General features: G+C 52.7%; 7 protein-coding genes across 7 annotated transcripts; 4 read left to right on the top strand and 3 right to left on the bottom strand.

Moving 5' to 3' along the window:
* Positions 1 to 19: 19 nt before the first annotated feature.
* Positions 20 to 2135, top strand: BO83DRAFT_337933 (uncharacterized protein). Its single transcript, XM_025528492.1, has 4 exons — positions 20 to 298; positions 378 to 617; positions 695 to 1076; positions 1142 to 2135. Exons 1-4 carry the CDS (start codon positions 146 to 148, stop codon positions 1927 to 1929), a joined length of 1563 nt encoding a protein of 520 aa, XP_025388190.1. The 5' UTR covers positions 20 to 145; the 3' UTR covers positions 1930 to 2135.
* Positions 1987 to 3800, bottom strand: BO83DRAFT_445221 (putative C6 transcription factor; the record flags this gene model as incomplete). The annotated part of the gene is made up of 1 exon (XM_025536537.1): positions 1987 to 3800. Exon 1 carries the CDS (start codon positions 3724 to 3726, stop codon positions 1987 to 1989), a length of 1740 nt encoding a protein of 579 aa, XP_025388189.1. The 5' UTR covers positions 3727 to 3800.
* Positions 3801 to 4208: 408 nt separating this feature from the next.
* Positions 4209 to 6123, top strand: BO83DRAFT_337928 (Zn(II)2Cys6 transcription factor domain-containing protein). The gene is made up of 4 exons (XM_025528491.1): positions 4209 to 4307; positions 4355 to 5149; positions 5195 to 5469; positions 5514 to 6123. Exons 1-4 carry the CDS (start codon positions 4225 to 4227, stop codon positions 6041 to 6043), a joined length of 1683 nt encoding a protein of 560 aa, XP_025388188.1. The 5' UTR covers positions 4209 to 4224; the 3' UTR covers positions 6044 to 6123.
* Positions 6124 to 6336: 213 nt separating this feature from the next.
* On the top strand, positions 6337 to 7290 carry BO83DRAFT_408221 (short-chain dehydrogenase/reductase; the record flags this gene model as incomplete). Its single annotated transcript, XM_025534022.1, has 1 exon — positions 6337 to 7290. Exon 1 carries the CDS (start codon positions 6358 to 6360, stop codon positions 7288 to 7290), a length of 933 nt encoding a protein of 310 aa, XP_025388187.1. The 5' UTR covers positions 6337 to 6357.
* A 190-nt stretch (positions 7291 to 7480) lies between these two features.
* BO83DRAFT_437400 (uncharacterized protein) lies at positions 7481 to 8356 on the bottom strand (the record flags this gene model as incomplete). Its single annotated transcript, XM_025536010.1, has 2 exons — positions 7481 to 7722; positions 7789 to 8356. The coding sequence occupies 2 exons, from the start codon at positions 8354 to 8356 to the stop codon at positions 7481 to 7483; spliced, it is 810 nt and encodes a 269-aa protein (XP_025388186.1).
* Positions 8357 to 9330: 974 nt separating this feature from the next.
* cpa1 (carbamoyl-phosphate synthase (glutamine-hydrolyzing) CPA1) lies at positions 9331 to 11250 on the top strand. The gene is made up of 2 exons (XM_025528490.1): positions 9331 to 9491; positions 9627 to 11250. Exon 2 carries the CDS (start codon positions 9728 to 9730, stop codon positions 11087 to 11089), a length of 1362 nt encoding a protein of 453 aa, XP_025388185.1. The 5' UTR covers positions 9331 to 9491; positions 9627 to 9727; the 3' UTR covers positions 11090 to 11250.
* Positions 11251 to 11712: 462 nt separating this feature from the next.
* On the bottom strand, positions 11713 to 13631 carry BO83DRAFT_398803 (kinase-like protein; the record flags this gene model as incomplete). Its single annotated transcript, XM_025533284.1, has 5 exons — positions 11713 to 11730; positions 12139 to 12427; positions 12492 to 12909; positions 13074 to 13476; positions 13599 to 13631. The coding sequence occupies 5 exons, from the start codon at positions 13629 to 13631 to the stop codon at positions 11713 to 11715; spliced, it is 1161 nt and encodes a 386-aa protein (XP_025388184.1).
* Positions 13632 to 13755: the final 124 nt, after the last annotated feature.

Genomic DNA, 13755 nt, shown 5'->3' with positions numbered 1-13755 from the left:
CCTCACAGCTCCAGCTCGCTCCATCTCCATCTCCATCTCCGCAAACCAACCAGATCACTCAACTCAGTAACCATACCAATAACCCATCTCACCCACTTATCTCATTATCAATTATCCACCACCTAATCCCCCCAAAGAAAAGAAAATGAAAACAAGAATAACCTACCTCCAACCCCCCTCCTCGCCATTCACCTCCACCCAAGCAAGCCTCACCCCGACGTCCCTAAGAATCAGTGATCTGGATGCCGCGAAGGAAGTTCGTGTTACGGTTGATGTTGCTGAGGTAGTTGATGATGAGGTATATTGCCTTTTTTTTTTCCCCTACTATCTTGATCAAAGATAGATAGCTAATATATGTGGATTTCATGAATTCATAGGTCCGAGGTATTCTAAACGGTTTGCATGAAGTACATATTCGCTGGGCGAGGGAAGATCCGTATGTGGTTGTGGCGCCGTTCGGGAGTAGGGTTTCTGCTGGGGTGGGGGTGGGAGTTAGTCCTCTTCAGAGGAATGAAGAGGGGGGTGGGAATGGGGATGGGGATGGAGATGGGGAAGGGGTATGTCGTCTTCTAAGGAGGATGTTTGGGATGAAGGGGGTTGGGTGTAGAAATTATACGGTATGTGTTTCTTCTTCATTTTCAGTTCTACTGGTGGGGTGTGTACATGTGTGTGATGCTGATTCTGGTACATGTAGGACTCCTTCACCACTCCTCCTGTTCTCTCTACGCGATTCGCTTCCACGTCTACGTATCAATTCCATTCTGCCCTGCCGGAACATAATCTTGGGGAGTACATCGTGGAGAATATCTGTCGCGGGGAGGGTTCTGCGTGCGCTGCGGATTGGGGCACTGCTGATAGCATTGATGTGGACTATGATGCGGTGTCGCGGTCGTTGGTGGTCTCGGGGTACTGGGGCCAGCCTAGTGCTTCGGAGGGATGGACGGAGGAGATTCGTGCGCCCAAGGAGAGTCGTGACCGGGTTGAAGTTGGGTTGTTGGGGACGGAGAAGGCAGTCGAGGCGGAGGAGATTAAGGTTGGTGGGTTGTTGGGTGTTGTTGGGGTGGATAAGGAGTTGAGTATGCATCCATCCCCTTCCTCTCGTTTTTGTGTGTTGTTGAGGGGATGATAGCTGACGGTTTAGAACCCACGTTGTTCTCCTTCCCTTCCAGACACCATGTCCTCCCTCGCGAGGCGACTTTCGATGTCTTCTTTCCCCGTCCGACGGGCACGCATCCGACTATGACCATTTCTCTGTCCCCCGCTGCGCTGGAGTATCCCGCTGCGCCGGAGGACACAACCTGTGCGCTGCATGCGTATCTGACGCTGCCGTCGTATATCTTTGGGGACAAGTACCAGCTGAGCACGGATGATCCGCTGTTCCTGGAGTCGCACCATCTATTGGCGTTGCGGGCAGTAAGCGGAGCAACGGACCTGGAGGCCCCGGATTGGTTTGTCCCGCACTGGGGTTCGAATTGGCTGCTTGAGCTGGCTACGCCGCCTGAAGGCCAGGTGCCCGAGGAGTGGAATGTCACGGTGCCGCTGCATCTGCGGTACCTGCGGCCGTCGGAGACTGGGTATCGCTCCGCGGGGGTGCCGTGGCCGGTAGTCTTCTGGGCTTGCACAGCGGAAGAGGGCACGAAGATGGGCACGAACCCGTTCGATCGGGTGAACCTAGGTTGGGATGGTATGTTCGGCCCCCGGACGATGTTCTACCAGGTGCATCCTAGTGGAGAGAAAGCCCGGCATGTTGAAGAGTTGGACGTGCCGGTGCTTCGATTAGAAGAGGGCGGATTCTTCAGCAGCAAGACAGTAGAGCTAGGCACGATGGCAGCGATTGTTCTAGGCTTGCTGTGGGTATTGTGGAAGCTGGGTAGTGTGGCGCGATCCTCCGGACAGAAGAAGAGCGACAAGGAGAAGAAGTCGCAGTAATCATCCCTCCCACACATTCCAACCTCGACAATGTGTTTAGGCACCAATCTGCCGCCGCTATACATCAGTGTACATAAACCGCTCCATATCGAAGCTGCCCAAACTAGGAATATCAATTAGCAGATCACTCAACCAGGAGAATCCCGGATAATCAGCCAACGAATGATGCGGCTCTGTAGAATCACCACCACCAGCATCAGTCGCAGGCGTACCCCCCAGCCCCATCTCAATCTGGTCCGCCCCCGCCCCCGAATTGACCCTGAGCACATCCTTCAACGCCTTCGTATCCTCCTCCTTCCTGCGCTGATGCAACAAAATCAGCAAATACGCCGTACTATACGCCTCGCGCATCACCTCCGTATCATACGCGGCCGCCACCTCGCGCAGCGTGCGCATCGCACCCCCCAACATGACCAACGACGCCCGATTATCTATCGCCAAGAGCGTGCACACCACCTGAAATGGCACGTTCGCGATCTGATGCCACGGGCAAGTCGTCGCGACCATCTCTCTCGCTGCCTGCAGACCTTTCACGGAGAGTGCCAGCACGCGGTCAAGCAGGTCCCCGGAGATAATGCAGTTCAGGGCGCGCAGACGCCGGTAGATGCAGAGCATGAGATTACATTGCACGAGAATCAACTGGGGTAAGACGTGGGTTTGGTCGAGGACGTTGCGGAGGGCAGATTCGAGATCTGGAGGGTCGGTGGTTTTGTTTGTGTTTGGGTCGAGGCTTTCGGACATGGGTAAGAGGGTGAAGATTTCTAGGGTGCCCGGGACGCGCGGCGTCGGAGGCAGGGATGTTGCGCCGTGGAGGACGACGCGGGAGCGGGCGAGCTCGAACGAGATCCAGACGTTGAGATGGCGGGCCATGCCGAAGAGGCGGCGGCGGAGGTCAGGGTCGACTGGGGTGGGAAGTTGGTTAATGGCGTCGGAAGAGGGTTGCTCGAGGTGCAGGCCTGTTGCTTCGATGAGGTGCATTAGGGTGCAGCTGGCTGTCCAGGCGAGGTTCGGGGTCGAGGTTAGGCGGAGGTAGGAGACGCGGAGAACCCATGCTGTTACGGTGTCGAGGGTGGGGGTCGTGTCTGATAGCATGTTTTGGTCGAGGATGAGCCGGGCTGTCTCCGCGAGTTGGAGCTCTGTTGCGCTGGATTGTCTACGGGAGAAAAGGTAGCCGAAGGCTGCGACGCCGGCGAGGACGGCGTCGTAGGGCCCGTAGAGGAGGGCCGAGTCGGCGGTAGGTGGGAGCCAGCGGCGACTGACTTGGCGGAGGAGGGTGTCGCGGTCGATGAATGGGTAGCATGGGTCGACTTTGTCGAAGAAGATGGCTACCAGGGAGCGCATCTCGTCCTGCGAGATGGTGTCCACGATGGGGACTGCTTTTGGGGCGGATGGTGGTGGCATTGATGGAAGTGGGAGATGGCGCGCGCCCACGTTCCATGCGAATAGATGCATCTTGGGCGCATTGGTGGGATCCACCTTGAGGCCGAGGCGCCTGGCGAATGCTGCGCCGGAGTTGGCATCTAGCGAGCTGAGCCGGGCTGCTGTCTCCTCTGGGGAGATCTTGGGCTCGTGGCGCGGAGGATGCGCTGCATCAGGGGCCGTTGCAGAGTCTGCCGGCGCGGCGGACTGCAGCTGGAATAGTCTGGCATCGCGCTTTCTGCGCGATTGGAGGTCATAGTGGCAGTCGGAGCCGAACTGGGCGCATGTTGTGCATGGCTGGTCGCCGGAGCATTTGCGCTTGCGCGATTGGCATAGTGTGCAGGCAACACGGGAACGCTTCCTAGAGGGTTCGGTCATGTCTCCCTCGGTAGAACATTTCCACGAATGGAGGGTCTGAGGTGTAGATAGGTGTAGAGGTGGAATAAGATCAGTAAGTTGGTTCCGGTCAGTTGATGTTGATAATAGTTAACTAACTAGTGCGGAGCATGTGATGTGCTGGTGAGTCAGCTTCGCTTGTGCAGAGCATAATAGTTATCCACACCTTATCTCTAGCTTTATCTCTACTTACTGATCTGCATCGGACCGATCGAGTATTGCGAGGTTCTCAACAGTGGTTATAGAGTGCCACTCTAACATTCTTCACTCAATCAATGCGTTGAGAGGTCGAATAGCCATGAATAACACTCATGTGAATTGCCAATAGCAAAGTGCAACGTAAGACGTCCACAGTACAAACATCGGAGTCGGAGTCTCGCAGGCTCCGCTCCGTTCAGCCCCCATGCCAGCATGCCAGCAGTAGTCTATCTTGTCTGACGACCAGTATGATGCCTGTCTAGCCGTGTAATTTGAGTCAAAATGCCAACAGTACGGGCTTGTACAAACTGTGTCCGAGCAAAGACGAGATGTGCCCTCAATGAGGCCTCCGGGACATGTGAACGGTTAGTCCGCTCTCATTGATGTCCTGGCCATGCTGATAGTCTGGTAGATGCCTACGCCTCCGGAAGACCTGCCAGCCATCGCCTCCAGTGCGCAAGCGCCGGATTGTGGCCAAAGCCGCTGCAAAAGATGTCCAGAAGCTTGAGGAGAAGCTGGACGGATTGTACAGTATCCTCCAGGGCCAGACGGGCCTGCTGAACGGATCGAACCCGTCGGCCCAGGAGCATGCAGTTCCAGCACCTCATACGGACGAAGCCGTATCGCTGTCAGTATCTCTACCGCAGAGTTTATCAGGCGCAACATGTAGTCCAGCTGCTCCTTTCGAGCAGCCTCGAGCAGCTTCTCACGAGCCTAACGATGATGACGCCGAGGTGTACTTGGCTAGGTTCCGCTCCGATTTTATCGGCCATATGCCCTTTCTTGATATCCCAGCCTCTCAAACTGCCAGGCAACTGCATCACGAGAGCGCGCTGCTGTGGCTTGCGATAATGACTGTCGCATCTACGCGGACAACGCAGCAGAAAGCCATGTCTAGGCAGATGAGAGAGATATTTGGCCGCGAGGCGTTTGTAGAAGGCACAAGAAGTATAGATTTCCTGTTGGCAGTTCTGGTATACGCCACCTGGGATCGCTACTACGCCCTTGATAAGCCGCTTTTTACTAGTTTGATGCAGTTGGCTATCGCAATTGTATACGACCTAGGCTTGGACAAACCACCGGCGCAGGACCCGAGTCTCTTGCTTAGCTATGATTTGAAGGGGCACAATCGGCCGTCCCACTACTCTCGGCTGCTTACCATGCAGGAACGCAGGGCTTTGCTGGGGTGCTTTCTCGTCAGCTTCACGTAGGTAAATCCTACTAGGGTAGAGATGCTGTCTAACATTCCAAGGTCGAATGTGTCCCGAAACGGTGAGCCACTTCAGTGGACGCCCTCATTCGACGACTGTCTTCGTGTATTCGAAGAGCAAAAGGAATCAACTAATGATACCCTGCTGGTGCAGCTTGTCAGACTACGTCTCATCACAGGAAAGGTGATGGACGCACCAGTGACGGGGCCGGGCGACACTCACTTCCTGCGGCCATCGGCTCCAATATATCTGCAGTCATTTCAAAAGCAGATTAGTGGGTTCCGATCACGAATACCTCCTGAACTCATTGACAACAGTAAGCTCTTAACCCCCGTTGAATACCCAGCTAACGGCACACAGAGATCCTGCAAATGGAGCTATACAGCGCAGAAATGATGATCTACGAGATCGGCTTCTCGTCAGACCCAAGCATCTTTCCCCAGCGATCGAACAAGCAATTCGAATGTCTCTGTGCTTGTCTCCAGACTATCAAGTCCTGGACCGACACCATTTTAGCCCTGCAACCCGTTGAATATGTCGGGCTTTCATGCTTGATGTGCGCCAACATGGCACGCAGTTTCATCAACCTCTACCGTCTCACTGTCTGTGAGTACCCCGTCTGGGACCGCAAGCTGGTGCGGGAGACAATAGATGTGTCATGGGTACTGGAGACGGCGGCGCAGCGGTTCACGCAGGTCAAAGAAGCAGCTGGACTGGATCCAGAAGCTACTCAAGAACTTGACTTCTTCATGATAATGGCAGCGAAAATGGAGGCTATGAGGATGTCGTGGGATACGGCGGTGATGCCAATGATGGAGGACTCTTGGGAGCCGACTTTGGATGATCTGGACTTGTTCTCTAGTGAATTCCGCAATATGTGGAGTTGGTGATTTTCTGCAGCAGGTAACTGTAGAAATACAAGTTTTTTCGGTGCTTACCAACAAGCAGTCACCCATCCATTTGCAAACGGAGGAATTTGAGGCATGGTCCGGTCCATCGGAGCGGAGTGTCATAGCTCCTACTCCGATCCACATATATCCAAAACCCTTAGTACATCCTTCCCATATATAAGGAGAAGCCATGTCATGGCTTTATCTTCAATTCTAATCCCAATCATCTTCTTACCATTCTCAATCCCCCAATCCTCTTCACCCTCCATAAGCCTTCATCTCCCCAATACCACCACCGCCACAACTACTACAACATGCCCTTCCACCCCACCAAAGACATCCCCGACCTAACCGGCAAAACCATCCTCATCACCGGCGCCAACAGCGGTCTGGGCAAGGCCTCCGTGCTCGAATTCTCCCGGCACAACCCATCCCAAATCTGGCTCGCCGCGCGCAACCTCACCAAAGCACAATCCGCAGCAGACTCAATCAAACAACAAATCCCCACAGCTGGCATCCACCTCCTCGAACTTGACCTCTCCTCCTTCTCTTCCGTCAAGCAAGCCGCATCGGTATTCCTCTCTACCGCCACCCGCCTCGACATCCTGATGCTCAACGCCGGCGTCATGGCCGCACCACCGGGAATGACTCCCGACGGACGATACGAAGTGCAATTCGGAACGAACTTTATGGGCCATGCGCTGCTCACGAGGCTGTTATTGCCCATTATGGAGAGAACAGCGAAGCGGAACGACGCTGGTGTAGGTGGTCGTGTGAGGATTGTGGCTGTGGCGTCGCATGGACAGCGGTATGCGCCGCCTGGGGGACTGCAGTTCGAGACTTTCAAGACGAATGGGGAGAGCATGGGTCCGTTTGCGAGGTATGGGCAGAGTAAGCTGGCTCTTGTGCTTTGGGTGAGGATGTTAGCGGAAGTATATCCGTGGTTGACTGCTGCTTCGATTGATCCGGGCGTGGTGGCCACGACGCTCGGCGATGGGGCTACGGGTGCGCCTGGGTATATTCGGTTTTTGTTCAGGGTGGCGTTGGTGTTGAGGCTTGCGTCGAGCTTGGAGGTTGGGGTTAGGAATCAGCTTTGGGCAGCGGTGTCGAGAGAGGTGAGTAGTGGGGAGTACTATGATCCTGTTGGCGTGCTGGGGAAGTCGGCGTTTGGGAGGGATGAGGAGTTGGCGAGGAGGTTGTGGGGATGGATGGAGGGGGAGTTTGATGATTATCTGGGGAGGGATTGAGGTGATGTTAGTTGCTTGGTTGGTTCAATGGTTATGTGGTTTGATTTCTTCGATGTGGTTCAAATGATGTTTGCACTGTGTAGTAAGAGTATGAGATATATATCAGACCGAATGGTTGGTCTTTGCTATCGTATTATAAGATTTAGCTATATTTAATTCTCGAAACATTTGATAGATGGATTGATATAGGTCAATCTTCATATCTCCTCCCATCAGGATACCCCATAAATCCCTCCAACTCCTTCAAATCCGGCATCCCCGCCGGCCCAGGCATATACAGCATATTCTCCCTCTCCGACGTCCCATTCCACCAGATCTCATTCTTATGCAACGCCTCCATGATCTTCGGCGCATCAATATACGTCCGTATCTCCACCATTTGATCGTGATACCACTTCGTCACCCACACGTTGATGATATCAAATGGGTCTCCTGCACATCATAAGTATACTTCATCCCTCAAATACACAATATACTAAAGGATGGAAGTGATAATACCAGAATTCATAACCCCCTTGAAATTCACCTCCTGCACCGACCATTGACTCTCACAACCCCCAATGATCGCAACCGGATGAATCTCAAACTTATCGGCATGATCCATGAACAATACACTCACTCTTCGCAATGCATTCACATAAAAGTGCAGCAGATCGTTATAATGTCCCGCAATCGGGTGGTGTCCTACAACGGTGAAACTGACGTTCTTGTGGATAAGCGTGAAGAGCTTCGTCATGTCTTTTTCCAGAATCTTGAACGAGTCCCAGATGTGGGGTTGCGAGACGTAAGTGCAATTTGTCGAGGGATTCTCGAAGTGGAAGCCCTCGCGAGGAGGGTCTGAGGGGGATGGAGGGATCAGGCCATCGCCCGTGCAGGGGTGGTCTTGGTTAGGATCATTGGGGTCGATGAGGCCGGTGCCGTTGCAGTGAGGGTCGTCTAGGGGTTGAGAGTCTGTAGGAGAGGGGGCGAGAAGGGTTTGATCATTGTTGGTGTTGATGTTACGGTTGGGGAGGGTAAGGGTGAGTGTTAGGGCTGAGAGAAGGAGGATTATGAGGATGAGGTGCATTGATGTGTTATCTCGGAGAGATGTACTAATTTGATGATTATAGTTTTGATGCGTGACATATAGTGCAATGTATGTTTCTATTGAAGTTTTATGTATTGGTTTAAATCAAGTCTCCGAACGCATAATCTACCGGGTATCACGGTCATGTATGCTGCAAAAATGAGCCGGCGCTGCATTGGAAAGCTCACTGGTTAGTTCAGCAGACTGTCTGCAGCTGGTTGGCTCCTCTGGTTACAGTTGCACATTAGCCTAGGATGCGTGTGAGCAATGCGACGACTCAATTGGTTGTCGAGTATTAGACGTCTTCCTTGTGCTGACTAGCGGTGTAACACTCGGCGCCAACTTGCATTTTATATATCATCACCTTCTACTATCCAGCAGTAGTGGTTGTATACGATGAGCTGGAATAACCCCAGCATTCTTGATTGTTGTCCGGGGATAGACTATTTATAATAGTCAAGAGTATGCCGGAAAGAGAGAATGAAGCTATCAGTTATGTAAAAGTTAGTCACCAAGATCTGCCATACTTGGGGTTATCAGAACTACGAAACCCACCAAGTGGAGAGACTTACATCAATAGTGAGTCATGGCGAGTGCTCAGTGGTAGGGGAAGGGAGAGCCCGCCCCCTGTTTGGGGCGGCCATGGAATGGCTGGGCAGCTGTTCCTGTTGTTGAGCTGCACTAATCCTTACTGTTCAGAGGAACTGGGGTTCATTATTGAAGAAAAAATGGATCCATCAAGTGAAGGGCGCGAGAATCGGCGGAAGAGTGAGTCAAGGGAATGAATAAAACCCTGCCAAAGTTGGCCTCCCCGATAGCGGACTGTCGAATGGCCGCCCTCCGATTGGCCGGACACGCAACAACCAAGTCGGTGAGTGAGGAAAGCACGTGCCACCCGACCGGGCCGGCACACTTTTTCCCTTCTTTTTTAATCTCTTGGTCCCTCCCTCTCTTTCTCTCCCTTTCCTTTCTTCTCCGTATCCCAGATTGCTCCCCCCAGAATCATCAACGCACTTCCATGTCTAACTAATTAGACCCCCTCCCATCTCCAATCAATCTTGTATACCAATCCTCAGTGACTGGTAACAGCACAGTCGCGCTTATGCGTTTGGCACCTTCCGTCTTCACTTCTCAGGTACGTTGTCTACCACAGTACTATGGGTTCCCATGGCTACTCCGCATTCCCCTCCCCGCCACTATCGTCACTCGTCATGGCTATCCCATCATCGAATTGAAAGGCATTGATAGAATACTAACATGATATCTGTAGGACTACATCTCGGATCACCTCTGGAAAGCTTCCGGAAACTTCTGAATCCACTTCACACAACCCGCCCTATTCTTCTTTCACATTAAATAAATCCTATCACAATGTTCGCTCGTGTGTTCAAGGCCATGCCCGCCAGGGCCCCTGCCTTCACTTCCGTGAATGCTTCTATCCAGTCCCGCTTCATGGCTACCGTCCGTCAGGGACGTCCCGCCACTGAACGTGCCACTTTCACGATCCGAGATGGCCCCATCTTCCATGGAAAGTCCTTTGGAGCCCGCTCCAACATTTCCGGTGAAGCCGTTTTCACCACCTCTCTGGTCGGATACCCCGAGTCCTTGACCGACCCTTCCTACCGTGGTCAGATCCTGGTCTTCACCCAGCCTCTGATCGGTAACTACGGTGTCCCCTCTGCCGAGAGGGACCAGCACGGTCTGCTCAAGTACTTTGAGTCTCCCAACCTCCAGGCCGCTGGTGTCGTCGTGGCCGATGTGGCTGAGCAGTACAGCCACTGGACTGCCGTCGAGAGTCTCGGTGAATGGTGTGCTCGTGAGGGTGTGCCCGCCATCTCTGGCGTCGACACTCGTGCCATTGTCACCTACCTCCGTGAGCAGGGTTCTTCCCTCGCTCGTATCACCGTTGGTGAGGAGTACGACGCTGACCAGGATGAGGCCTTCGTCGACCCTGAGCAGATCCACCTGGTCCGTCAGGTCAGCACTAAGGCTCCTTTCCACGTCAGCGCCGCCGACCCTCAGTGCCACGTCGCTGTGATCGACTGCGGTGTCAAGGAGAACATCCTGCGTAGCTTGGTCAGCCGCGGAGCCAGCATCACCGTGTTCCCCTTCGACTACCCCATCCACAAGGTCGCCCACCACTTCGATGGTGTCTTCATCTCCAACGGCCCCGGTGACCCGACTCACTGCCAGGACACCGTCTACCACCTCCGTCGCCTGATGGAGACTTCCCAGGTGCCCATCTTCGGTATCTGTCTGGGTCACCAGCTCCTGGCTCTGGCCAACGGTGCTCGCACCATCAAGCTCAAGTATGGTAACCGTGCCCACAACATCCCGGCTCTGGACACCACTACTGGCCGCTGCCATATCACCAGCCAGAACCACGGTTACGCCGTGGATGCTTCCACTCTGCCTTCCGACTGGAAGCCCTACTTTGTCAACCTGAACGATTCTAGCAACGAGGGTATGATCCACAAGACTCGTCCCATTTTCAGTACTCAGTTCCACCCCGAGGCCAAGGGCGGTCCCCTGGACTCCTCTTACCTCTTCGACATCTACCTGGACAGCGTCGTCAAATACAAGAACCACCAGCTGGCGTTCCACCCCAACCGGAACACCGTCCCCAGCCCTCTCTTGGTTGACCTCTTGGCTAAGGAACGTGTGGGCGTCCAGCCTACCATTGGCATGCAGAACGTGGCCGCTGCCGCTGCTGCCGCCGCCGCTGCCGCTTAAAGGAATGTCATTTGGAACTGGAGTTTGGGTTTGGGTTTAGGTCGGAATATCTTTGGTTGTACATGATTCATTCGGTTTAGTTCGGGTACATTTTGGTTTAGGAATATATATTATCACTTCACATATCATGCACACTCGTACTATAAATTCGACAATAACACATGTAGTAATAGCTTGCCGTTGCGTGTTTACTCATCCTTTAAAGACCGCTCTGTCGGGCACTGATTTAGAATCGTTTCTGATATTAGAGAAAATGTCGGCAAGGCGAAGCACAGTAAATGGAGGGTCTGAGAAAGATTCTTTTATGTTTGTGACACTCCGTACTTGATGGTCTGACAGCAGCTAGTTTGATATGTGCCCGGGCCCTCATAGTTTGTAGTTCGACCTCATGGTTCGAGCCATTTTACGCCGTGGATTCAGACCCCGAACCATCCTTTTACCAAGCAGGATGAGGAATGAGGAATGAGGAATCTGGAGGGCTCATAAGTACTGCAAGAACTCGCACGGTGGGGTGAGTTCTCCTGCGATGGGGTCACGCATCGCTAATCATAGTGTATGTGTGATCTTCCCCACACTGCCGCTGTAGACACGAGCGATTGGTATGGCGGGGTTATAGCTCTCAGTCAGTTTTTCATTAACATCTAGCAAAAAGTGATACGGTACAAATGTCACAGTACTACCACCCTGAAGACCTACGCAGTCCAATCAGCACCTTTATGCATGGAGTGACATTTCGCGCTCGCAATCACAAAAGCTTACTTTCGCGCCATACTTCGAAGGATGTGCGTTCTGCATACATTGTATCAATGGCTTGGCACTTTGAGCTGCTGCTTGATTAGAAAGTAAATCGGAATATCAAATTCACGAGTACAAGTATTTCATTTATCTGGGTGGTCGAATGTAGCAGAAGCTTCCACCGCTGTCGAAGGACATGCTAACTAGGAGGCCTTCAGGGAGAATATCAGGAAAGCCTGCGATGTGGCTCAGAATGTTGTCTCGACCTCACTCAAGCACATTTTTAAGCCACTCCATCTCATGTTTCAGATTACCCCAGCTCTATCGAGAGCTGGTTGGCCCCAATCTCTCATCCACTCTGAGCACAAAGCCTGTTGTGCTGTCGCTCTTTCATTCGGCCGGAAGGCCAGCATCGATAGAAGCATCGCCTTGAACGCCCTCCTCTCAGTGTCCGCCACGAGTTCTAGGCCCGCCTGAGCTCGACGCTCCTGTATACAGTACTCAAATCTCTGGTCCCAGGACATACGCACGCCATCAGGACCCCTAGACTTTTTCTTCATATCCAGCTCGTCCTCTTCTTCATTGAACCATTCGCGTCTTGCGCTCCACTTCCCCCACCACTCAGGAGGTAAGACGCCAAGGGTTTCTACTTGCTCGGCGGTCACACGGTCGGGAGTTGCGAAAAAAAGCCTCAAATAAGGGCCGCTGGCCGAGAATCTCCCAGATGGTACAGCCGAGTGTCCAAACATCCGAGGGAAAAGAGAGCGGCTCGTCAGAGAATCTAGCCTCCGGTGGCTGAAGTAGGGGAAGAGTCTTCGAAGAGAGCCTGACTGTTTTCTGTGGGTTGAAAGATTCTCCAAAATCACTAAGGATGATCTTCTCTTCCCCGAAAACAACATCATCACTGGGAACGCCGTACCAGCCAGGAATGAACACACGTGCGGGTACACCATTCGACAATGGCTTTCCGTCGAGACGAACAACAGCTTCGGAATACGGCTCTCCGAATTCCTCGTACAGCTCTGGGGTGGAAAGGGTATCAATCACTTTAGGAAACTGGACTAGGATGTTGCCGAGATGAAGGTCTTTAAAAAGTTGGAGTCAGCTAACCTATCCAGTTATCGATGCAGCTATGCGCGTTTATAGATTTCACATACCGCCATGTACAATATCTTTGGCTGTGAAGGAATGCGACACCACGAATAAACTGGGCAATGATTGATCGCGCGACATCTGGGTGAAAAAAAACCAAGAGTCGATGCCTCTTTGGCATCAAACAAGCTCATACGTGCTGGCGGAGTAACAATACATCTATGCTTCCCATTGGGCCCGGCAATCCAGAATTCATCCAAGAGTCGTGGGATGATCTCATTTCCCAATCCAGGTTGCGAGTTTCCAAGAGAGGATAGAAGACTAGCCTCGGATGTAGAGGTACTAGCATCAGCAGTAATAGCTTTCACTGCCACATACCTGGCCCGGTGTAGGTCCCGGGCTAGCCATATAGTCGAGTATCCTCCATACCCGAGTTTGTCAACCAATCGATTTCGGCCCTCGTCTAGGTCGTCTCCTATATCTAGAGAATGATATCCCCCGGGGCAGTATCTGTGCAGGTCCTCGACGTCTTCAACCAGCCTGTACTGAGGCTTGCTAGGCTTTACGGATGATGTTCGAGATTAATTGGATGCATCTGTATCTTGGTTCATCTTATCTGACTTCAGGGGAGCGAAGGTGGACATCAACGAGATCTTTCGGGCAAAAGGCTGGTTTATAACACAACTCCATATCTTCTTATGGGATAGTCGGACATTGTTGATGTAAATGCAAGTACGTGCAAACATCTGCAGGCGCGGGCACAAAGACCGTGACAACATTTGAAACCACTTCCCCTTAAAAAGGTTGACCACTTCCGACCAATCATGGATGATTAATAT

Source organism: Aspergillus eucalypticola (genome assembly GCF_003184535.1).
Source record: "Aspergillus eucalypticola CBS 122712 chromosome Unknown BO83scaffold_12, whole genome shotgun sequence".
NCBI lineage: Eukaryota > Fungi > Ascomycota > Eurotiomycetes > Eurotiales > Aspergillaceae > Aspergillus > Aspergillus eucalypticola.
This window is presented reverse-complemented; position numbering and strand designations above follow the sequence as displayed.